The sequence below is a fragment of the Chanodichthys erythropterus genome, chromosome 11, assembly GCF_024489055.1.
Source record: "Chanodichthys erythropterus isolate Z2021 chromosome 11, ASM2448905v1, whole genome shotgun sequence".
NCBI classification, from domain to species: domain Eukaryota; kingdom Metazoa; phylum Chordata; class Actinopteri; order Cypriniformes; family Xenocyprididae; genus Chanodichthys; species Chanodichthys erythropterus.
This window is the reverse complement of record NC_090231.1, coordinates 4,518,668-4,543,870: the sequence shown is the minus strand read 5'-3', so window position 1 is coordinate 4,543,870 and position 25,203 is coordinate 4,518,668. Positions and strand designations below refer to the sequence as shown.

At 35.8% G+C, this 25,203-nt stretch overlaps 1 protein-coding gene across 3 annotated transcripts in view; it reads right to left on the bottom strand.

Moving 5' to 3' along the window:
• The window catches only part of cemip (cell migration inducing hyaluronidase 1), a 161,606-nt gene that overhangs the window by 61,349 nt on the left and 75,054 nt on the right, over positions 1 to 25,203 (bottom strand). For all 3 annotated transcript variants that reach the window (XM_067401066.1, XM_067401068.1, XM_067401067.1), the window contains 8 exons: positions 22,237 to 22,374; positions 20,409 to 20,547; positions 18,994 to 19,230; positions 18,436 to 18,615; positions 10,613 to 10,683; positions 10,396 to 10,491; positions 4,874 to 4,995; positions 3,543 to 3,690 (listed from right to left, as the gene is read on the bottom strand). In XM_067401066.1, the coding sequence (XP_067257167.1) occupies positions 3,543 to 3,690; positions 4,874 to 4,995; positions 10,396 to 10,491; positions 10,613 to 10,683; positions 18,436 to 18,615; positions 18,994 to 19,230; positions 20,409 to 20,547; positions 22,237 to 22,374 (1,131 nt within the window). The remainder of the gene's footprint in view (positions 1 to 3,542; positions 3,691 to 4,873; positions 4,996 to 10,395; positions 10,492 to 10,612; positions 10,684 to 18,435; positions 18,616 to 18,993; positions 19,231 to 20,408; positions 20,548 to 22,236; positions 22,375 to 25,203) is intronic.

The window sequence follows — 25,203 nt, the reverse complement described above, 5'->3', positions numbered from 1 at the left end:
CATTGGCAAGGTCAACTAACTTTACTGAGCACTGAGAGCCCCCTAGTGGTCAGAAGCATTTCCGTTGTATTGTGACTCGATTTTGTTGTGTTGTGACTTGATTTTGTTGTGTTGTGACTCGATTTTGTTGTGTTGTGACTCGATTTCGTTGTGTTGTGACTCGATTTCGTTGTGTTGTGGGTTGATTTTGTTGTGTTGTGACTCGATTTTGTTGTGTTGTGGCTTGACTTCATTGTGCTGAGGCTCGATTTTGTGTTGTGGCTTGATTTCGTTGTGTTGTGGCTCGACTTTGTTGTGTTGTGGCTTATTTCTGTTGTGTTGTGGCTCGATTTCATTGTGTTGTGGCTTGACTTTGTTGTGTTGTGGCTCGATTTTGTTGTGGCTTGACTTTGTTGTGTTGTGGCTCGATTTTGTTGTGTTGTGGCTCGACTTTGTTGTGTTGTGGCTTATTTCTTTTGTGTTGTGGCTCGATTTCATTGTGTTGTGGCTTGATTTCGTTGTGTTGTGGCTTGACTTTGTTGTGTTGTGGCTCGATTTTGTTGTGTTGTGGGTTGACTTTGTTGTGTTGTGGCTTGATTTCGTTGTGTTGTGGGTTGATTTTGTTGTGTTGTGACTCGATTTTGTTGTGTTGTGGGTTGACTTTGTTGTGTTGTGGCTTGATTTCGTTGTGTTGTGGCTCGACTTTGTTGTGTTGTGGCTTATTTCTTTTGTGTTGTGGCTCGATTTCATTGTGTTGTGGCTTGACTTTGTTGTGTTGTGGCTCGATTTTGTTGTGTTGTGGCTTGACTTTGTTGTGTTGTGGCTCGATTTTGTTGTGTTGTGGCTCGACTTTGTTGTGTTGTGGCTTATTTCTTTTGTGTTGTGGCTCGATTTCATTGTGTTGTGGCTTGATTTCGTTGTGTTGTGGCTTGACTTTGTTGTGTTGTGGCTCGATTTTGTTGTGTTGTGGGTTGACTTTGTTGTGTTGTGGCTTGATTTCGTTGTGTTGTGGGTTGATTTTGTTGTGTTGTGACTCGATTTTGTTGTGTTGTGGCTTGACTTCATTGTGCTGAGGCTCGATTTTGTGTTGTGGCTTGATTTCGTTGTGTTGTGGCTCGACTTTGTTGTGTTGTGGCTTATTTCTTTTGTGTTGTGGCTCGATTTCATTGTGTTGTGGCTTGACTTTGTTGTGTTGTGGCTCGATTTTGTTGTGTTGTGGGTTGACTTTGTTGTGTTGTGGCTTATTTCTGTTGTGTTGTGGCTCGATTTCATTGTGTTGTGGCTTGACTTTGTTGTGTTGTGGCTCGATTTCATTGTGTTGTGGCTCGATTTCGTTGTGTTGTGGCTTGATTTCATTGTGTTGTGGCTCGATTTCATTGTGTTGTGGCTTGACTTTGTTGTGTTGTGGCTCGATTTCATTGTGTTGTGGGTTGACTTTGTTGTGTTGTGGCTCGATTTCATTGTGTTGTGGGTTGACTTTGTTGTGTTGTGGCTCGATTTCATTGTGTTGTGGCTTGACTTTGTTGTGTTGTGGCTCGATTTCGTTGTGTTGTGGCTCGACTTTGTTGTGTTGTGACTCGATTTTGTTGTTGTGGCTTGACTTCGTTGTGTTGTGGCTTGATTTTGTTGTGTTGTAGCTTATTTCTGTTGTGTTGTGGCTCGATTTCGTTGTGTTGTGGCTTGATTTCATTGTGTTGAGGCTCGATTTTGTGTTGTGGCTCAACTTTGTTGTATTGTGACACGATTTTGTTGTGCTGAGGCTTATTTCTGTTGTGTTGTGGCTCGATTTAATTGTGTTGTGGCTCGATTTCGTTGCGTTGTGGCTTGATTTCATTGTGTTGAGGCCTGATTTTGTGTTGTGGCTCGACTTCATTGTATTGTGACTCGATTTCATTGTGTTGAGGCTTATTTCTGTTGTGTTGTGGCTTGATTTTGTTGTGATGTGCGCTTATTTGCTTTTTTAATTTTGTTGTGTAGTGCACCACTGGGCCTCCATACCCGGTGTGGGGAGAAATCAAGTCCCCCCATGAATCGGGTCTCCTTTAGGACCCAGAGTGATCCCATTGGTTCAACTGGCTTTTAACTGGTAGTATTTTTAGCACTTGATTATAATTCCTGCAAAATCATGTTATGATTTATACTGTTTAAAATGCGTTATGACCACGAATGTCTTTTACTTTTAAATTACATGGTTCATATACTAGTATATAACCAAAGCTACAGGTTGTAAAATCAATAATTTCTCATTCTTACTGTTTTATTAGTTTTTAAACTATGTACTAGCACAGCATACATCATCTACCCAATTAGCCTGCTAGCTTAGCTTATATTATATTAGTATAGCTCCCTCTGTTGCTCTGGCTGAAAGGATAACAGTATAGTGAGACAGAGAGATCGCTTAAACCTCCTCAGATTGCATATATCATGGAAAATTAACAGAAATGCTCACTCTTTCTAAAGAACTGTGATATAAACATATGATATTTTATCAATATATTTCTAAGCCTTTGGATTTAAAAGCCCTGGCAACTAGTTATCTAGTCCGAGAATGCAGTTGCAAGTTCTGAAAATGTATGGGTGTGAGTTCGGTTATCACTCTTGGAAATAACCCAACTGTGTGAACGTAACCATATTAAGGACTCAAATACAGGACTTACAACTGTATTCTGCTGCTGTGTGAACATACCCAAAATGAAAAATCAAAGACTGAGAAATAATGCATCTAAGATGAATCTAAAAATAAAAAGATTTCCATTGACATCACATATCTGCTTGCAGCTGCAGCGGTGTGTAATGAGTAATGAGAGTCTCAAGTACAAACCCACAAGGTAGTAAAATAGCAACTGTAAAATCATGAATGTATGAAATGTTTGATTCTATTAATTTATTAACATTATTTGTGATTTGATTAACTTGATTTGATCTGCATAGAGCTATTGTCATCCACCCTACACACAATTTTTGATTCATTAGCATCCCCCGCTGTCGCCGTAGTCTCTATCTAAAGGATCCGGCTCTAATTAAAGCTCAGAATTTCACGAAATAATTTATGAAGTCACATATCATGGCTGGTAAACAGAATAAACCAGATGGGAAATAAATATTAATCGAATAAGTGCAGCCGTGGTGAGCATTAAAGACTTCTTTCAAAAACATGAAAAAAATCTTACTGACCACAAACTTTTGAAAGTATTATTTGTCTGATTAGGTTAATGGATGATTTTATTTTCTCACATTTAAATAAGTAAATTCTTATTCTATGTCACTGCTTCATGCTTAATGGCTGATTTCACTTACAGTATGGGAAATATATAATTGTTTGGCCAAATGTAACGTCATATGTTTAAGACAATGAAAAGCAGCTATGCCATCTGACCACATGCATAGAGATAGATATGCATACTGCTACCATTCACTTTCACTGAGGTACATTGTTCCGCAAAATCTCCAGTTGTGTTCCATGAAACAAAGTCATATGGGTTTGGAGTGACATGAGGATGAGTAACTGACTGACAGACTGAAAAGAGTTTCTCAGGAAGAGAGAGCAGACTGTTCAAACATACCGAGCTTGCCGCAGAGGAAGCGCACACGGTAGTTGTGGCAAATCCCATCCACCTGCTCTTTGTTGAGGCACACAAAGCCATAGTTTCTGTCAAACTTGGAGAAGACTTCTCCTGTCATGTTGGCAGGGATGCCATCAAGAGTTTCAGCCTGAAGACAAAGGAGGACATTTTTAAATACAGTGAAACAGTCATCGCTGGAGTTTGAAGTAACATGTTTTTTACTTAATTAATAAATTTATTCTGCAAGGATCCATTAAGTTGATCGAAACAAATGTACAGACAATGTAAGGCTGAACACCAATCCTCATTTTGGCTGCGTGAGATTCTCCAGCTTTGTTGTTGTTGAGCAAAAACACGCCGTTTTTGTGTGTGTCCCTTTAAATGCAAATGAGCTGCTGCTCCCGCCCTCTTCTGGAAAGGGGGCGGGAGCAGCAGCTCATTTGCATTTAAAGGGACACACACAAAAACGGCGTGTTTTTGCTCACACCCAAATAGGATCAAATTTGACAAACTATAATAAATGATCTGTGGGGGATTTTGAGCTGAAACTTCACAGACACATTCTGGAGACACCAGAGACTTATATTACATCTTGTGAAAAGGAGCATTATAGGTCCCCTTTAAATTCAAGGTTCAAAGTTTATTATAAGTTTACTATCAAATTGCAATAATAATTCTCAGTATTACTGTATTTTTGTTCAAATAAATGCAGTCTTTGTGAGCATAAGTATGGAAGGTTGTTTCTGCCACAAATAAAAAATTAAAAAGATAATTGCGACCTTTTTTCCTCACAATTGCGAGTATATATCTCATTATTCTGACTTTATTTCTCACAATTGTGAGTTTATATCTTGCAGTTCTGAGAAAAAATGTCAAAATTATACCTTTTTTATTTTTTATTCAGTGGCAGAAACATGCTTCCATACATATGAGACTTCAAAAACATGAAAGAATCTTACCACAACCTTTTGAACATTAGTGTAAAACTGGAAGCAAAGCTATGGCAAAACTGGAATGGGCATGATTTAAGTATGGACATTATATTAGCCAATTCTAACTTTTTTTTTTTTTTTTTAATTAAACTAACATTATTTTTTCTGCTGTACTTTACACTGCAAGGCTATAATGCCTTGTATTTCACCTACAATAAATGGTATTTTTTGGTTTACAGACATGCAAAACAGTTTCTATTATTATAGACCACCATATTGGCTATGAGCCATAATATAATATGTGAAAATTCAGTTTCACAGACTGTTTTGCAAAAACAGAAGCATTTAGCAGTAAGTATGTATGAAGCAGTAAGTTAATTCATCCGAACATATGTTTACCTCAATATCAAGAGGGTTACTGCACAGACGCTCTGGAAAAGCTTTGTGGAGGTCGGAGAGTTTCTCCCAGTCACCTGACCCCCTCTCGTCATCACGGTCAAACCATTCAGTCCATTCGGCCTCTAAAAACCACACAAACAGACACACAGATTAAAGCGCAGGAGAACTCTGCCATCCCTCCAGCATTGCCCAACAGACAAGCTCTGTGTAGATATTAGTCTCATTTACATCTTTAATCTTTCTGCTTTGCAATTCTGCCTGTCAAAGCCTATTTATGCAGAGATAATTGCAGTTCGCCCACCCTGTTTTGCCGTCTGCACTGCCATACCTACAGGGAATTCAGCCTACTTTGGTTGCATTGCATTTGAAATCAAGCCAAAGACAATAAAAAGACACCTATGCCATGCAATCGAAAAGACATTCCTCTATCGCTCTCCGCAACGATCAGGGCAGAAATCTCAAGTGTTCAGGCTGTTCGGGGAATACTTGAAAATTATTAGGAGCTACAACAAATTATAAAGAGCCCTCCAATGCAAAAGAGCTCTCAGAATCCACTCCAAGAGTGTGGTGAGAAATTTACTGTGTATATTAGCATGTGGGAAGTGAACTGCTGTCATAGTTCAGGGCTTGACACGTACACCCGCCATCCAGCCAAATGCGGGTGGATTTCAGCAGTGGCGTGTAACGCAGTCACTCCTACTAGCCAATGTGATGGGTTGAATTTTATATATAATATATATATACACACTTTTTAACTGTAGTCTTTTAAAAAGGCGTCTGAAATAATAAACTAAGTGCAATGTAGTGTTGTCAAAAATACAGATTTTTCAATACATATCGATACTGAAATATCTGAAACACTTCCGACAGCGAGTCGACACACAAACCCTCCTCCCCTCACTCACTCGTTTCATTTGCTCCGAATGAATGTTGTTTCTGTTACTAGGCTTGAGATTGCATGAGATTGCGCGTATTGCTCATAATTTGACTCATTCCAGCAGATTTTGTGCTCACGCACACATAAAGCCGCCTCTCAGTACTAAATTGAGTTCTTTTTCACTGCTTAAACAGTCAAATACACACAAAATAATGTCAAAATGCCAGTCTTGATGAGTATTCACGTAAACACAGTCATTGTTTTAAGTGAACGTAAACAGTTGAGAAAGAAAACGCATGTGTAACAGTGTAATGGATCCATGCATCAGGTCTTAAAGTGACAGCAGCCTAATTACCTGCTGCAAAATTGTGAGATAATATTAAAAATATCTATAAGGCAGTTTTTCCCCATGGTATCGATATCAAAATAGTGGCCAGTGAAAATGCTGAGTGGCTAGTGACTTTGGAAAACCATTCACGTCCAGCTTTGCTGTAGTGTGTATTGTACATTAAGTTACAAATGACTTGCAAAATCACTTCCATGCTTAGGTTTGCACTGTACTGTCACATGTTTTATGGCTCTTTCTTCATTTCTTTTAGCTTTGAGGCTAATCTATCTGCTTTAGTACTCCTAAAAATTGCCAAAACAAGTTCCTAAAAAAATTTAAAACCAAAAAACATTATTTTTGGATAAAACTATTAATGCCTTGATATATTAATCTTATTGTCATATTTTTGTCCAGTGTTCTCTAGAATGAGAAAGTAGCAGATCATCATGGCTGTGATGTAAATTAAAGGCTACTAGCTATTTTCTTTTAAAAAAGGGACACATTTATTTTCATGTCACATACACTGAAAAAAGAAAAAAAAAAATTGGTGTAGGATTTACTTTGAAACCAGAAGCTGCTATTTCACAAATAATTACAAAGAAACGGCAAGTAAGACTTAAGAATTTTTGAAGTAGAAAAAATGAAATAGTATTTTCTTGTAAAATGGATTCCAATAATGTTTTATTTATAACTTTGAAAAATCTTTTTTTAAGAATATAAACTTCCCGTTTCAATAGGAAATACACAAAAAGGAAAAAAAATAAAAAAAACACAATTATTTTTTAAATAATCCCATAAAATGGTTTGATGACCATGACTTTCCTATGTTGGCAAATATATTTCAAATAAATCTTGTGTTTTTTTAAACTTTCTATTCATCAAAGAATCCTGGAAAATAAAGTATCACAGTTTCCACAAACATATGAAGCTGCACGACATTGATAATAATCAGAAATGTTTCTTGAGCATCTAATCATCATAGAATGATTTCTGAAGGATGGAGTAATGATGCTGAAAATTCAGCTTTGATCACAGGATTAAATTATACTTTACAATATATTAAAACAGAAAACAGTTAAGTTTTAAATTGTATTATTATTTCTGTATATTTTACAGTATTTTTGATCAAATAAGTGCTGCCTTAATAAGCATAATAGTCTTCTTTCATAAACATTAAAAATGTTCTTACTTTTGAACGGTTGTGTATTTCCAGTAAAACTCAACTTTCAGGAGTACAATAGATATCAATGACTGCAAAACTAAAAAACACAAAACTCTCATTTTGATTTCACAGGCTCAAACTTGTTCCCAGATTTCCAGGATAAATTTCGCCCACTTTTCCCCATCTGTGTGCTCTAATCATACGGCAGGACTTTAATTCTACATCTAAATGAGTTCATTCTCTGCCCATAATAAGATCTTGCACACTTGTTAACTAAATTATGAGTTTGCTGATGAACAAACAGATGGCATCTTCTGAATGGGGATGTTCTGTTGGACGGTGCGATTGAGGCGCTGCTTGAGGATGTACAGGTGTAAGTGGAGGGCTGGGTAATTAAGCTGCTGGGACTCGGGGGCAGACAGACAGACGCCACGCGGGTATTAGTTAAGCTTCGAAAATGAAGCATCGAAAATTGCGAGAGAGCGGGAGAACTTCTTACTGAGATCACGATATGAAAGGTGGAGGTAAACCAAATATAGCATATCAGATCACTATGAATCCTGATTATCACATTCACTCATTTTCAGCATAATTTCATCTACTTGCACCTTTTTCTATGTGTTTAATATTATTAAGGATTTGCAAGGTTTGCCATCTCTTCCGTGTTAAAGGAAGATTCCATTGTTAATTCCAGTCTTCAGTGTCACATGATCCTTCAGAAATCATTCTAATATGATGATTTGATGCTCAAGAAACATTTCTGATTATTATCAATGTTGAAAACAGTTGTGCTGCTTCATATTTGTTTTGCGAAAACCATTATACATTATTTTTTTCAAGAGAAAGTTCAAAAACCATAATTTAATCTTTTTTTTTTTATATTATAAATGTCTTTACTGCCACTTCTGATCATTTTAATGTATTTTTGTTGAATAAAAGTGTTAATTTATTTAAAAAAAAAAAAATCTTACTGACCTCAAACTTCTTAACTGTAGTGTATATGCATTTAAAACATCAGTTATGGTAATATTTGCTAATTGGCTGCTATCATGTTGTGTTGTTCTGCATTTTCTCTTTCAGTGAGGACAGATAAAGTATTTCTTGCTGGATTTTGTCATATCATGCCTGGATAGGATATACCATCAGGTTTTAATCATGCGCTGCTGGAAAGGCTGGCGCAGCTGGTCACAGAACTAGCTTAAACAGCAGGACATCAACAAGAAATACCATACCGGTCTATGAGATTCACTAGTTAAAGGAATACTTTGCCCTATTTCCATGTCATTCTAACCCTGTATTATTCATTCTTCCTGGAAACACAATGGGAGATGTTAGACAGGATGTCTCAGCTGTTATTTTCATACATCAAAAGTGGAGTGTGATTTATAAATCAAAAACTCAACATGAAATCACAGTAAATGTCGTCCATCTGAGGTTGTACTACAAATAATCATTATCTTTCACTCTGATGCACTTGAACATTTTCTGTCAAGTTCTATTTTTGTCCATCTGTAAAATACAGTAGTGCTTGGTATTTTTAATGTGACATTGATATGTTCTCTTGCAGGAAAAATAACTCTTGTTCTGCGAGAGCTTTTTTTAGTTTTATCAACCGCTGAGCTGTAGGTTCTCTGCCTTTTCTGCTGTCACAATGTGAAAGAGATCCTTGATTTAATGAACAAAATCGTATGAATCATTTCACTGGACTGAAACTCTTGCTTCTCTCCTCAAAACTTCTCTCATCTATTTAAATCATCTTTTTTCCCTTTTTCTTCAGTTTTAATCTGCTAGTATCCTTTATTGTGGGAATGTTTCTAAAGTAGAGAAACGCACTAGACCAGATACCACTTTTTTAATCTGTCAAAATGATGGAAAGCTTCAGTCAATCTTCTTAAAATTCAGTAAACGGTGAAACATATTTAGTTAACGGATCCGCTGCATATGATGCATACGCTGTAATTCAATCACAAATCCTCTGAAATCATGTGATTGCTTGTGTTTGAGAAACAGACTGACATTTTGATCCATCTGATAATTTCGGACAGTCACTATTATGCTAACCCTACCCTGATATTTGTAATAAATGTTATACATATATATACACTAGGGTTGTCAAACGATTAATCACATACAGAATAAAAGTTTGTGGGTGTACTGTGTGTAATTAATATGTATATAGAAATACAAACACATTCATGTATATTTTTGAGAAATATTTACAAGTATATGTATTTATTTAAATTTGTATATAATTTATATGTAAAAAGAAAATATTTTGTATATAACATATTTATTTAATTTGTGTGTATTTATATATACATTTTAATCACACACAATACTCACACATATATTAGGCAAACTCAAACTTTCATTTTGTATGCAATTAATCGTGATTAATTTTCGAGTTTTTGTCTCGAAACAATGACTTTATTTTAATTTCATGAGTTTATTCTCATTTTATTTTGACTTTTCCTCGAAATGTAATGATTTTTTTCTGAAAACCCAACTTTATTCTCAAAATTTAATGAGTTTATTCTCAACATTTTATTTTGACTCTTCTCGAAATTTAACATTTATTTATTTTTTTTTAATCGAAACGCAACGATTTTATTCTCAAAATTTAACGAGTTTTTTCTGGAAACACAATGACTTTATTCTTAAAAAGAGTTTATTCTGGAAATTTTATTTAGACTTTTTCTCACAAATGAAAGTTTTTTTCTCAAAACAACAAACTATTCTCAAAATTTAATGAGTTTCTCCTCAACATTTTATTTTGACATTTTTTATCAAAATTTAACTTTTTTTTCCCCGAAACACCACAACGTTTTTCTCAAAATTTTAATGAGTTTATTATCAATATTGTATTTCAACTTTTTTCCTCGAAATTTAATTAGTTTCATCTCATTTTATAATGACTTTAATCTTGAGATGTTTTATTATTATTATTATGATTATTATTATTGCTTGGTCCTTAATCCACTACCATATAAATGAGGGTGAGTAAATGAATAAACATTTTAGGTTTTGAGTGAACTTTTTGATTTCATTTTGCAGGTCACCAGCTAGACCAACACCAAACCAGCATAAACCACCCTGGACCTGAAAAAAAGAGTCGTGGATGTGTGTTTTGCAGAGGTGGAGAGGTGTGTTTGTACCTTGAACCCACTGACTGACAGTGGTGATGGTGAAATGCTCTCCATAACCTGAGTGAAACACCCGAGAGCTCCTGGCCTCAGATGAAGCCTTGGTTCCTGAACACACAAACACACACCTGCCTCAAGAGAGAGAAACGGCTCGCCTTCAAGATATTTCGTTTATGTGCTGCTGTTTGCTTTCCATCGCTGGGCAAAGAAGTGGGCAAAAGAAGCTCACCCTGATAGACAGCATGATCCTCGACCGCTGAGGAGGCGTCCCCTTTGACTGTAATAAAACTCCACGGATGCCTGCAGAGACACACACACACACACAGGAGAAAGAGGAAGATGTATGAGGGACAAATAAGTCTGAGGAGTTGGCCATGAATAAGTTGTCCCTCCTAGACAAACATTCTGACTTTCAGTGCTTTAAATGATGTTGACTTAAAGAAGTGATTGGCGGCTTGTGCTTCTCAGAGAGAACTGGGTAATTACAATGCCAGAAGTTCCCATCAGCCCCCGCTCCGTTCTGACTGACACCATCATCAGCACAATTTTCTTCAGCTAGTCTAGACTGACGGGCTAGAGAGGTGTCGCTGCTCCATCTGTCCAGCAGGAGTGCTCTCTGTGCATACGAGACCAATGACACATGACAAAGCAGAGGTTTCAGGAGAGCTCATGCTTTTTCTCTAAGTGAAATGATCGGTCTGTGCAAGAAACTGAACATTATTACCTGTAATCCACATCCTTGGCAAATGGTCCTGAGCGTGTTCATGGCAGTATGGACCGTGAGCTTTCTGATGCATAACGACGTATGTGCGGGAGCAAACACACACGTGTGCTGATGCTGTGTTTGTTTACAACAGAGAGGGAATTGTGTGTTAATTTGTTCATCAAAGTGGTACTTACTCATCCTGGACCTTAACCCAGGGCCTAATTTTGAGTGATTTGAGTGATTGTTCTTTGTCTTTTGTTGTTTAATTAACATTAAAAACACAGATGGCAGCAGGTTTATTAGGCTGCTGTCACTTTAAGAGCTGCACGGATCCAATATACTGTACTGTTACACATGCGTTTTCTTTCTCAACTATTTACATTCACTTAAAGGGTTAGTTCACCCAAAAATGAAAATTCTGTCATTAATTACTCACCCTGATGCCGTTCCACACCCGTAAGACCTTCGTTCATCTTCAGAACACAAATTAAGATATTTTAGTTGAAATCCAATGGGATTCAAAAAAATGGGAGCAATGACATTTCCTCTCTCAAGATCAATTAATGTACTAAAAACATATTTAAATCAGTTCATGTGAGTACAGTGGTTCAATATTAATATTATAAAGTGACGAGAATATTTTTTGGAACGCCAAAAAAAACAAAATAACGACTTATTCAGTGATGGCAGATTTCAAAACACTGCTTCAGGAAGCATCGGAGCACAAATGAATCAGTGTGTCGAATCATGATTCGGATCGCGTGTCAAACTGCCAACGTGACTTTGGCGCTCCGAACAGCTGATTCGACACACTGATTAATTTGAGCTCCGGATCTTCACGAAGCAGTGTTTTGAAATAGGCCATCACTGAATAAGTCGTTATTTAGTTTTTTTGACGCACCAAAAATATTCTCGTGGCTTTATAATATTAATTTTGAACCACTGTACTCACATGAACTGATTTAAATATGTTTTTAGTACATTAATGGATCTTGAGAGAGGAAATGTCATTGCTCCCTATGCAGGCCTCACTGAGCCATCGGATTTCAACTAAAATAGCTTAATTTGTGTTCAGAAGATTAACGAAGGTCTTACGGGTGTGAAACGACATGAGGGTGAGTAATTAATGACATCATTTTTGGGTGAACTAACCCTTTAAAGGTTCAGTGTGTAAACTGTAGTGGCATCTAGCAGTGAGGTTGTAAATTGCAACCAACGGCTCAGTCCACCGCTCTCCCCTCCCTTTCGAAGCACATAGAGAAGCTACAGTGGCTGACACAGGACAAAGATATCGTCGTCTGAGACAGCAGAGAGTAGCCAGTCAAGCAATGAGGTTTCTTCTTACTTCTAACAAAGAACGGTCTCTGCTTCCAATAAACCAGACGACGTCTTCTTATTATTCATGTGTATTCAACATAGTGACGATTCAAGCTGCCTCTAAAATCACCAACGAAGAAGAAGAACAAGATAGTGATGAAACGCACTCTGAAGAGCAGTTTGTCCATTTAGGGCTACTGTAGAAACATGGTGGCGAAAAATGGCGGCTTGCATGTAAGGGGACCCCCGGTGTATGTGACGGTTTAATTATGTAAGGTTTTTATACACCACTGAAATCATAGTTATGTATATTATAATGCATTTTTATAAATAGATCCTCCTAAATATTACACACTGTACCTTTAAGACATAACTGACTATGCTTACAAGGATACTCACCAAGACGGGCATTTTGACATCATTTTGTTTCAATATGTCTGTTCAAGCGCAAGAAGATGTGAAAGAAAACTCGATTCCGTATTTGCGTGCGTTTTGAATGTTTGCGCACAGAAAACTTCCCACATAGATGTGACTGTAACACGAATTGATTTCCCTTTCGTGTCTTCTTGCACTTGAATATCTAAATTCGCAAGGTTTAAACTTTCACAACGATGCAGCACTGACCCGTCATCGGTCCCAATCATCATTCATGTTTATTCATGTTCTCACAATTTTACATTTTTAGGATTCATAAAACGGATACCGGATACAGTTTTTTACTCATATTTGTAGCTTGGCGAGTGTTAATTTTAGGCCCTGCCACAACCTATATAAACAATTAAGATTATGTTCGCTTGTGCAATCTCAATGGGGAAGATATAGATCTAGGGATTAATCGTTTGCAAAATAAAAGTCTGTGTTTATGTAACAAATGTGTGTGTTCTGTGTATAATAATTATGTATATATATATATATATATATATAAATACACACACACATACATATGTATATTTAAGAAAAATGTTGTATTTATATATAAAATATTTATATTTATATATAATATAAAATATATTTAAATATATATTTATTTATACATGCATATATTTCTTTAATTTATACATGTATGTGTGTGTATTTATATATACATAATTATTATACACAGAACACACACATTTATTACGTAAACACAGACTTTTATTTTGCAAACGATTAATCGCGATTAATCGTTGCGCAGCCCTATATACATCATTATGTGACAGGAATCTCGCGCTCCAGACTGTCATGAATTCGCTCGGCTCAGGCCGAGGCTGTGGATTAGAGGTAATAATGCTGTAAATAACGTTCACTTTCTTGCGCAGATCAATCTTTTCACTTCATAAGACCTCGTCAGGAGCCGCAGGTATTAATTTTGTGTTGTCTGCATATGTTTTTTTGAATCTCAAAGTGAAGGCACTTATTGACTTCCACTGTATGAATCACAGAGGACCAATTTCAGCTAAAATCTTCTTTACTGCTCTACTGAAGAAAAAAGTCACCTACATCTTGGATGGCCTGAGAGTGAGTGAATTAACAGCAAATTTCCATTATAGGGTGATCTATCCCTTGAAGTTGAAGCACTAAAATAACTAACACTAAATAAACTAAACGAAAACTTAAAATGAAAACAGAAAGTGTAAAAATAAAATCTAATTCAAAATATTAACAAAAACAATAATAGCATATCAATGATACTAAAACAACACTGGTCGCCGCTCCTAAACTGGCCCTACCGTATTTTTTAAAATTATATATTTATGCATTATATTTATGCATTATGTATGTATATATAATAAACTAATAATGAGGGCAAAGGCCAGAATATGTTATACAAGCAAACAGAGCATACTTAAAGAGTGCTTCTGAATTGTTATGGCAGCGCTCACACCTACTCACTCCAGTCTGTCCGTCTGCTGCATACAGCACATTAAACTAATCACTGGAATGGCACGTTTGCCATATAAGTGGCAATTTTTTAAAGATACTCCGAGCTTTGTAGAAAGGCACTTAGCAGCAAATAAACCTGCCACTGTGCCAGCAGCCATTTTCACTGTCCTCCTTCATTTTCACTTCTAAGGAAGATGTAAAATGCACACAATTACAATGCATTTTGAGTTTAGATACTGGAGAGGGAAAAGAAAATGCAAGAAATCTGCCTGCTCACGTTTTTAAAAATATAGATCTTTACTCAGGATGGCCACATTCAAGTTCATTCTGAACATAACCATTCTGCTAGACCATTATGCAGATGGTTTCATAAGCTGCTATATATACAGTATATATAAAGATGTGGAAATTATACATATATATATATTGCCCCATCCTTAAAGGCTTCTGAGCTAAGCTATTTTTCCTGATGTGATTAGATTCGTGTGTGGGAGATGCAAGTCATAACATGGGATTATTTAAATGTGAGTGATCCTAAAGTTTAGTAGCAAATGAGTTTCCCAGGCAACATCACATGTAGTGCCATTTCTGGATTTGTAGCCTGGTGTTTCATTAAACATTTTAATTACTCCAAAGTCGTTATCTGTCACAGCTATGCTGATTTTATTCTCACAGCCCAGCTAAACAACAATTTTATTTGAATAAGCCACAGCATTTCCTAACCATCCCAGAGAAAATAACAAATCAAATATTGCTCACAGGTTGCCGTTTTATAGTTTGAGACTTAATGGAGGTCTCGGTTTCATTTAAATATCAGCTTTTTTTCCTCCTACAATTCCATAGGAGGAAGAAAAATTAAACGGGGCAATCGTTCACATTCAGAAAGAGTATACAGTTATAAATTAAAGGGATTTCTGTGGATCTTTTCATTCCTAATTCATAACAATCTGCAGCCCATTTGCAATGTTTAGGATTCGTTCTAGTAATTTTCTAGTAATGACTTCATAAATTCATGCAATCTATATTCCATAAACTGAAAGGGCTGCCCAAACTCTGTTTCTGGAGATGAACTGTCCTGCAGAATTCAGTTCCAACTCTAATCAAACACACCTGAACCAGACAATGATGCACCGCATCCTAATCCATAAAATCATTATTATCCATCTTAAACTGTACGCGATTAGAATTAGTTAGCTGCCCGTATTATATGCTTTTCTACATTTATAGATTTGCACAGTGTGCCATTGATGCATGCTGTTTAGGCTAAAAAAAACACACAACCCTTTGTGTAATTAAATAAATTGGCTCTAAATTATTTCAAACTGACTTGGCTTGTTGCTCCTTTTTTTGCTTTCTTTTTTAATTACAGAGGACCTGTTATGCTTTTCTACATTTTCCACTTTCTTTTGTGTGTAATGTTAATGTGAAAAAGCTCTGCAAAGAGCAAGTCCCTCCAGCGGGAGATATTCTCTTTATCAGTGTCACTGAATTCCCTGAAACATCTCCAGTGTAGTCTTGAGTTTTCTTCCAGGAACGAACACGTCACAATATTCCTCATTTAACCCTCTGGCCTTCTTCGTTTAGGTGTCACACTTGCCTTCTTTACGGTCAAAAGTGACTGAAGCCTTGGAAAGTAACTTTTTTGTTCCTCAGGAAAACCAATGTAATATATTCTTATTTTATAATATTGTTTGATTATTGTATAAAAGTTTGAGGGTATTTTATGATACTATGCAATATTTATAATTTTTTTATTAACTATTTTTCCCCATTGAAAATAATACAAAAAAATGTTCTAACATATTTTAAAATTATTTTTCAATTAAAGCATTATTCCATGTTAAAATAAAGACAAGGCATTTAAAATATATATTTTTTGAAGGTAGATTAGTGCCATTTGGTGAGAGTAAAAAAAGAAAAACTTATGCAATGCCATTAGACTCCTATAGAGCTCTATATAAAGTGGCTTATAAATTCTCTAGTGGTTTTTGGACACAAACACTTATTTTTATTAAGTTTTGGATATGGATTTAATCTTAGACATTCTCAAAGACTACTTTTTGTCAAGGTTTTTTTTTTTTTTAATGTTTATTTGAAGTGTCAGTTTTGGCATTCATTTTACTATAGTCAAACCTGAACATAGGGGGCGCCATTTTGTTACACATAACATCAAAATTCAATAAAAAATATAACAAAAATGAACAGGTGTGTCTTATGACAGCTTAATAAATCTGTGTCTGATCTGATTTCATCCTCTTATTTGAGTTTTGGCTCAATTTTACCATACTATTACAGCCACACTGGTTCATTTTTTATGTGTATAATGGTGTGTTGTGTGTGTTTGTCTGTGAATGTGTGTAAGTGAATGTGTGTTTGAGTGGGTGTTTCTATTTTGTACTCTTGGTGTTTTAGAGTGTAACCTCTTTCTTGCAGTTCATTTTTTACTACTTTGTGGCTGAATTTTTTTATTTTATTTCATACATTTGCATAAACTTGCTCTGTCTTATAGTCATGCTGGTTCATAGATATGTGTGTGTGTGTTGGGGGCGGGGGGGCGGGTGGGGTGTGTCTATTTTGCACTCTTGGCATTTTAGAGTGTCCCCCCTTCGGTGCTGTGCACTTTGTTTCTGCACAGGGTCTGATTTGTAGTTTGTACAAACAAAAAATTCTCTGAGTTGTTGTATTTTTTCATATTTCCCATTCATTTCCTGTGTCGGTCATTTTTGACCGAAAAGAAGGTAAGTGTGACTATTTTTTTTTACGACCCCTTAACATGTCCTTGATTTTTTTTGTGTGTTCATATTGGTAATGCGACACAAATCACCAAGTGTCATCTCATTCCAACAAAGCTACGATTTTTAACAATTCAAAATATAAAATTTTTCGGTCAAAAATGACCGAAGAGGGCTAGAGGGTTAAATCATTTCTGCCTAAAATAAAGAGGAGGGGCCTGGTTGAGTTAGTAAGTAGTGTATTGAAACTGGCATTTCCCAAACATGCCAACTCAAAGTGCTTGACCAATCACAACAGACTGCTCCAGATGACCAATCAGAGCACACTGTGCTTTTCAGAAGGAGGGGCTTCATAAAGACAGGAACTGCATTTCCCGCACACCGATGTAACTCGCTGTTTACCAAACAAAGTACGATGCATCGTTGAAGAAATCAACTATCTAGTCACGACTGTTTCCCAAAACCATAATGTCGCAAATTTGTTGTTCAACCACATTGGTGAATGACGTCAAGCAGGTGGTTGAGTAATAACTTCTTTAAATGAATCCGTTTGAGATCGAATTAATGCTAGATTTTTTCCTTTAAATTATGGACATGAAATCTAATGACTAATTCTCATTTTTTTTGCTTTATTTCCAGATTCAATCACAGTTTTTTTCTTGCGCACCACAGCACGTTCGAACATGCGCACTCTTCAAAAGCGGCACTTTTAAATCTAAAAGATATAAATGAAATTTGTATATTTTCAAAATAAAAGATATACATTGTACTTAATGTCAGCTAATTTTAATCAAGATGAGGATTTATTAACGCCATGTCAGGAAAACAAGATGGTTTCGGGAAACACTGAACTGTGATGATAATGACGGAGCTAACGATACTTCTCAGAGCCCAGTGTTACAGACAGACTGGGAAGAGAGGTGCCGCAACAATGGAGAATATGGGCAAAATAACATGTTTTTTGAACATTCAAGCATGAAAACCTATTCCAGTAGATCAAAAACAAAATATATTTTTTTTAATATTCTAGGCTATAAAGCACTTAGATCTGAGTTGCATTTTATGTGTAAAAGGTGCTATGCCAGTAAAATGTAATATTATGTTTTATTTCCACACTCTCAAGGCATATTTTATGCCCTTCCATCAAACGCTCCATAAAAGTTTTCTCTACTTTAGAGTTGGAACTAAACTCAGTGTGCAGAAAGGTAGAACTACAGGACCAGGATTTACCACTGATTTAGATGCTATTTCAGGAAACATATTTCACCGGTCTCAGACTAGCAGCGATGCAAAGAGGAAAATGTGAATGCGGTCAGGCTGATTGACACATACTCAACTAGACCAGACTGCCCTAAATTCAATTCTCAACTAATGCTGAGGAAACCTCTAGAATTGTCATGGATAAGCAGGTAATGGTAAGTTGGATCATATTACCGGAAGCCGAGCCGATGGAAGTGCCGGCTACCCAGCTTCGTGAGAGCCTTCTTAGCCAGATCCTCCAGGTTGTTCGATCCTTCGTCATTAACCACCATGGCCAAGATCTGCCCGGTTTCTACCTCGTCTACATACTGGGCCAGCCGTCTGCTCTCGTCCTTGCTCCTATATGTGTCAAACCTACACACACACACACACACACGTAAAAGTGGGTCACAGAGATTAATCATAGACCAGTCAAAGGAGCATTACAGAAGGCAGTAAGCGTACTGAGTATGAATGATTGTTTTGAAGTCTGTGATTTAATAACAGACGCTCGTTTCTGCAATGAAAAATAGTTGCCGATCAATTGCCTGCAACGATGCCAACTTGGATGCGCTGTTTGTTTTGACAGTCGATTTGTAATTGCTGTTTTAATTCCAAGCACGCATTAAAACCATAATTTATTTGGTTTTACATGATGTGCTGAAGTAACAACCTCGAATTCATCAAGAAGCAAAATGCACTCGTTAAAAACCAACTTTAAGAGCAGAAAATGTGGACTCGTGTCCCACTGACCTATCAGAGTGAAGCACATCTCCAGTCTTGGGGTTGATGACGTGAATGATGATGCCTCTGTTGCCCCAGCTCCTCTCGAAGCGGTAACTGTTCTCGTTACCCTGCCCTGGATGGAGTGTTTTGTTCAGGAACGTCCATGACAGCTTCTTTTCTCCATGAATCTCTAAGGTTCCTCCAGTTCCAACGCCAATGTACTTTCGGCCAAAATAACTGTGTTCGATCTCGCTGTCATCAGACCTTTTTGAAAACAAGAACAACAAGAACAAACACAACTGATCAGATTGTGCCATTCAGAATTGAACTGAGAATGCTTTTTAAAATCCAGGTGCGATTCGGATTTGTAAATTGGAAATTTATATAACTGAAACTTTACTTTTCTAGTTAAAATTGATCTGAACGTTTACAATGCCTTGAATTTTGAAGATTTATAGTCCAGACTATCTTAAAGGGATAGTTCACACAGAAATGAAACTTATCCCAAGCTTTACTCACCCTCAAACCATCCTATGTGTAAATGACTATCTTCTTTTAGACAAACACAATCTGAGTTATATTAAAATATATTTACAATGGGAGTGAATGGGGGTCGAGATTTTGAAGCCCAAAAAAACGCCTTCATCATCATAAAAGTAATCCATACGATTCCAGGGATTAATAAAGGCCTTCTGAAGTGGATTGATGGGTTTTCGTGAGAAAAATATCAATATTTAAAACTATATAAACAATAATAATTGGCTTCCGGACCCCTTAAAGCCATATGAATGCACTTTTTTGGGGGCTTCAAAATCTCAACCCCTATTCACTCCCATAATAAAGCTTGGAAGAGCCAGAATATTTTTAAATATATCTCCGATTGTGTTCATCTGAACACCTAGGATGGCTTGAGGGTGAGTAAATCATGGGATAATTTTAATTTTTGGTTGAAATATCCAAGTGTTCAATGGTCTGTAATTTTTATTGTGGAGGGCAAAACATGTAATGCAAAGATGACTGAGAGATGAACAAATCAAGTTCCTCAAAACCCCGATGTATTATATTTGATTGATTTTTCAAAAAATTATGTATGGAGAATCAAATAAACCTAAGTTACTTGATCATCTTGAAATATTACTGAGACTAATATATTTTTATGTTTACTCTATAAAAATCAATAAATATTTCTCAGCAAAAATACACACCTTTTTACAATAATGCTAAAGAAGCATAAACTATCAATCGTATTTGTGTGCAACAGCTTTTTCAACAAAGTTTTGATCATTTAGAGACCTTAGACATTTGTGTATCAATTATGATTCAATATGGGTTAAAATTACAGGCTCAAAACGGATCCGTCAAATGTTCCTCCAACACTTCCTGTACTCTGTAAGTGCCCTTGTGATGTCTGCAGGAGTGTTTCAGCACTCAGTGTTTCATACCTGCCGAAGAGAGAGATGGTGAGGTTGCCTTTGTAAGGGCATTCTGGACTACCGATGTGAAGTTCGCCCTTGTTTCCGATGAGGATGTGCTTAGTCCGCAGAAAAATGGGTCGATTGGAATCGGCTATCACAAGCTTCCCTAAAAAGAACAAAAGAATCGAGCCAATCTTGATCTCTCACCACTAATTTTCAAACAATGAGCATGCAAGATGTTTTCCAACATATATATTTTTCTTACTCCATATATTTGAGTTGTTTTCCAGTACAAACCCAGCTGACGGGGAACATTCTCAGAACTTCAGATAATGCAAGCTGGAGTTTAAACAGTCTTGGCTCATCTGAACATTCCGTCAATGCATGTCAATGGGATTTTTCAGAGATTTAATAGTCAATTTTAGGAAAACCGTAAGTCCATTCAGTTAGAAAAGATATTGCACACTAAGTCAGAACAGTCTGCAAGGTTCTCTCAAAGTTATGAACAAACATTCTTCAGCAACATCGTTCATCGAGTTATCTGGTCTTTATTAATGTTCTTAAAGGTAGGAACACACCAAACCAACGGCAAAGAACTAGCTCTGTTTATTAGTATGATGTTTATAGAGTTCGGTCTTTTAATATCACTGTCTTAGTACATTAATAAGCCTATAGAAAATGCTTAACGTGAAATTAAATGTGTTGCTCAACTGCTTTTCATACTGTACATACTATACTTTATTAGAATGATGTTTATGGAGTTTGGTCTTAGTAAATTAAGCCACATTAAGTGTGTTTCACGTCAAGAGTTTTAGAATGTCCCAAGTCGGCCAATACTTAAAAATGGTCCGACGTTGCCCAGGCTTAAAACTTTAGCACAAAAAAATCATTCATGGAACGTTTAGTTGTAACATTTTTAAATGTTAATACATATTTTAGAATGTTCAGGAAACATTCAAAAGTAACATTCCCATAATGTTTGCAAAATGTATTTAAAAAATGGAATGTTCAAATAACTAAGAAAAAAGTTTTTAAAACATTTAAAAAACTGGACGTTCAGAGAACATTCAGAAATAACGTTTTTATAACGTTGTTGTTATTCCCTTGTTAGCTGGGAATATCTAAACAATCTTAAATTAAGATTGATTACTTGAGACACAAAATGACTTAAGATATTAGGTTTTGTTTTGTTTAACAATACAAACAACATGTTCTTGGATCAACATCTTTGTTGATCCTGGAACAAACTCCAATCAGATTTGTGGGAAAGTTTACAGTTTATGTTAAGTTTAGGCTTACAGCAGGGTTAGTGCTTCTACATCAGTGTTATTGACTTGTCATTTCCCTCTGATTTTAGCAATAAATTATGGGTTGGTTTAGGGGATATAGTTAGGATTCAATTTTTGGACAGGAATGTTGTTCCAGGATCAACTGTCTTACTTGGCAAAATCACAGTGACTAGAAAAAATATCTGCCAGTGGGGTCAAAAAAATGAACTTAATTCAAAGAAGTTTATTTCAACAAGTCTTCTTACTCCATTTGCAGACATTTGTTCTCGTTTCAAGCAAAAACTTACCTCTTTTTGAAAATTATTTCAGAAAACAAGGCTTTTTATCATATGTTATTTTGCTTCTCAAGTTAATGTATCATGATTTAAGAATGTTAAGATATTTTACTGAAAAACAAGACAAAATACAGAGTAAGAAAAGTGAATGTTTGCTGGTAGAGAATGTGATGGAATTCCCCATCAAACTCCATGCTCAGGGCGATTTGTTTGAATTTTTGCCTTCATCTTGAAGGATGTAAATCTTGGTGACACTTTAATGTTGTGGAGAAGTTTAATAGGAAGATCTACCTCCGTTGAGGATCTCGATGGAGTGGACGGTCGCAGAGGAGGTGAGGATGACTTTGCGGCCGTAGCCGATGGTGACTCTGTGGGCTTCATTGTGACCAGGTGTCCAGGGCTGTAGACCAGGCAGCTTATCTGGGCAAACTGGAAAATATAAAGACATATAAATAAGTCACACAGAAAAACTCAAGTTATGGTTACACAATTTTGATGGTCCACTTTAGACATTCTACAAACTATAAGTAACTTTGCAACTACATGTCAACTAGCAGTCATTTGAAACTATTAGGTTCGGGTTAGTAGAATAAGTTGACATGCAAAGTTACTCATAGTCGCACACAATATATATATATATGACGTTGCAAGGAAAAAAACTTTAAACATTTTAAGATGTCAACAGATATGCCATATGTATCTTAGATGTCTAGACTATAAATTGATCATGATAACCCTTAAGTTCATCTGCTACTCTGTTGATAAAAGAAAGAAGTCAGCGGTTTAACCACAGGCGGATGTTTCTGACTGCAGTCAGACTTTTAAGTGTCCTCATATATTAAAAAGAGTCTCATTCTTCCCTTTAATGCTGTAAAAGCCGCGCACTTGATTTGAAAACACAGACCCGGAGCAGCTGAGAACTTTCATCATGAGCATTTCCATATCTCTGCTTTGAAATGAATGTAAAAGGGCTTCGCTGAGCTTTCTAGTGCATTTCCTTCTGCGTTACAAAACGTCAAAGATGCAGCAACAAAATAATGACAGTAATAATCACACATTGGAAAGCTTTGTTGCTCTTTCATAGCACAGAAGACTTTGGAAGTATATAATATAAATAGACAAAAATTGGCAAATTTGCCAAAAGTTGGTAATTGCTGAGTATAGAGTTTTTTTCTCAAAATAAAAATAAACTGTACAATTAAATACACTAAGATTAAATTTACAAATAAATTTAAATAAGTTTTAGTTTTTTTTTTTTTAATTAACAACAACTACACTATTAAACATTTTTTGTAACTGAAATAAAGCTTAAAGTAAAATAAAATTAAATATGAAATTAAACATGGCTTAATTGGCAAATAACTAAATTAAGTAAGTTTAAGTACTAAAATGACTGAAACCAAACCTGAAATAAAATAAAGCTAAACAGAAATACTTAAAAAACTGATACAAATGACAAATTCTATAATAAGCGGAAAAATACACAAATACTCCACTACGCTTTAGTATTTGCGGAGTATAGAGTTTATTATCAAAATAAAAATGAATTTTATAAATAAATACACTTACACTGAATTTACAAATACATTTAAATCGGTTTTAGTTTTTTAAATTAATAACAACACTATTAAACATTTTTGTAATTAAAATAAAAAGAAAATATAAATATTAAATGAAACTTAGAAACAATATGTATTTATTTATTTATACAACAGTTCGTTCTGGTTCTCGAATCTGATTGGCTGAGAGGTCTTTACAGCCATGCGATATTCTACCAGTATCGCCAATGGAACCGTTTCACCGTTTGAATCACTCATGTCATGGTGGACGAGCAAACCCACTGTATTATTATAGATACTACTGTTATTTTGTAGCGGAATGTAGTTTTAAGAGTTTTTAGGTGAGAATATAGTTGTGTAGACCTCAGATATGTGATTTATATGTAAACATATAGACTTTTCAGAGATGTGAGCTCCAGGCCGTCAGCGAGCGTTCAGAGCTCATGTACCCACAGAGAACAGCTTCATCTCAGCCAGTCCTTCAGGAATTTGCCACTGTCTCTTATGTAGAAAGTGTTTAAACATGAGGTATAATTCGTTTTGGGTATATCAAACGGGCAATCTTTGGTCTTATTAATCTAGTACTTGTTCCAGAGCTAATAGATTTGACTTAAGGGCTATATTAAGATTCATAACTTTATATTTACATTGAAATTAAATCCTGTACTACCTAGAGCGCTGCTTTCGTACATTTGACTGAACTGTTAGCTTGTGTTTATTTCCTAGTTTACTTCTTATACTGTTATAATAGCTATTGTTGTTCTTTTAAATATTATAGTTCAATAAGTAATATTTTATATAAATAACATGCAGGATTTTTTTTGGTATTGAGAAAGAGTGTGTTACTGATTTTGACTTCAGTGAAAGTTACATTAATACGCCATTAGATGGCAGCAAAGACTGTCTTTATGAGTGAGTCAGTCAGTCGCAAAGACTTTTATATTGAAATGGACTGAAACAAGGAAACAAGGACATTTGTTTTTACTTTAAACATCTTACGAGATGCAACTGACAAATGCATTGACTAGCGCTGTCATGGGAAATCCTCTTAAATGTTAAAAGGACAAAGACAAAGATATCGCTTTTGTGATTATGAATATAAGATTGACCTGAAGAATATCAGATGCAGGTAATACACTCACTCAGGCGATCTCTCTCTCATAATACTCTCATGTTACAGTGAGTTTCAATGAATCGACTCAACATTCCTTCGTTACTAGTTCTATAGTGACGTTTTAGAATTAGTAACGGATCTTGGGCTCAACTGTTAAACTGTCAACTTGAGATGTAATCCATATAAATCCATGTGTGTGTGTGTGTGTGTAGTACTTATAATCAACATTTCTAGTTTTGGGGGGAGCTTGTCAACATGCCTCATGTTGTTTTCATGGGGAGTTCAGTAAGTTTAAGAACTACACACCTCAAAAACATAAGCATCACAATGTGGATGCCAATTTGCAAAATATGAACTTTTCTCTTTTATATAAAACAAAAAAGATAGGTTGCTGAAGGGACAAGCAATGAAAGAACAACAAAGGAATTATGAGATAAAGCGTGTCTTTAATAAATTACCCTATTCATCCTGGCCTCAGCTCTCAGAGAAGGAGAAAATCAAAGAAAACACAGCAGCCTGTCATTTCAAACAAACGCTTTTATGCGACCACTAACTAGCTGTCCTGCAGTGATGCATTAATCTCAT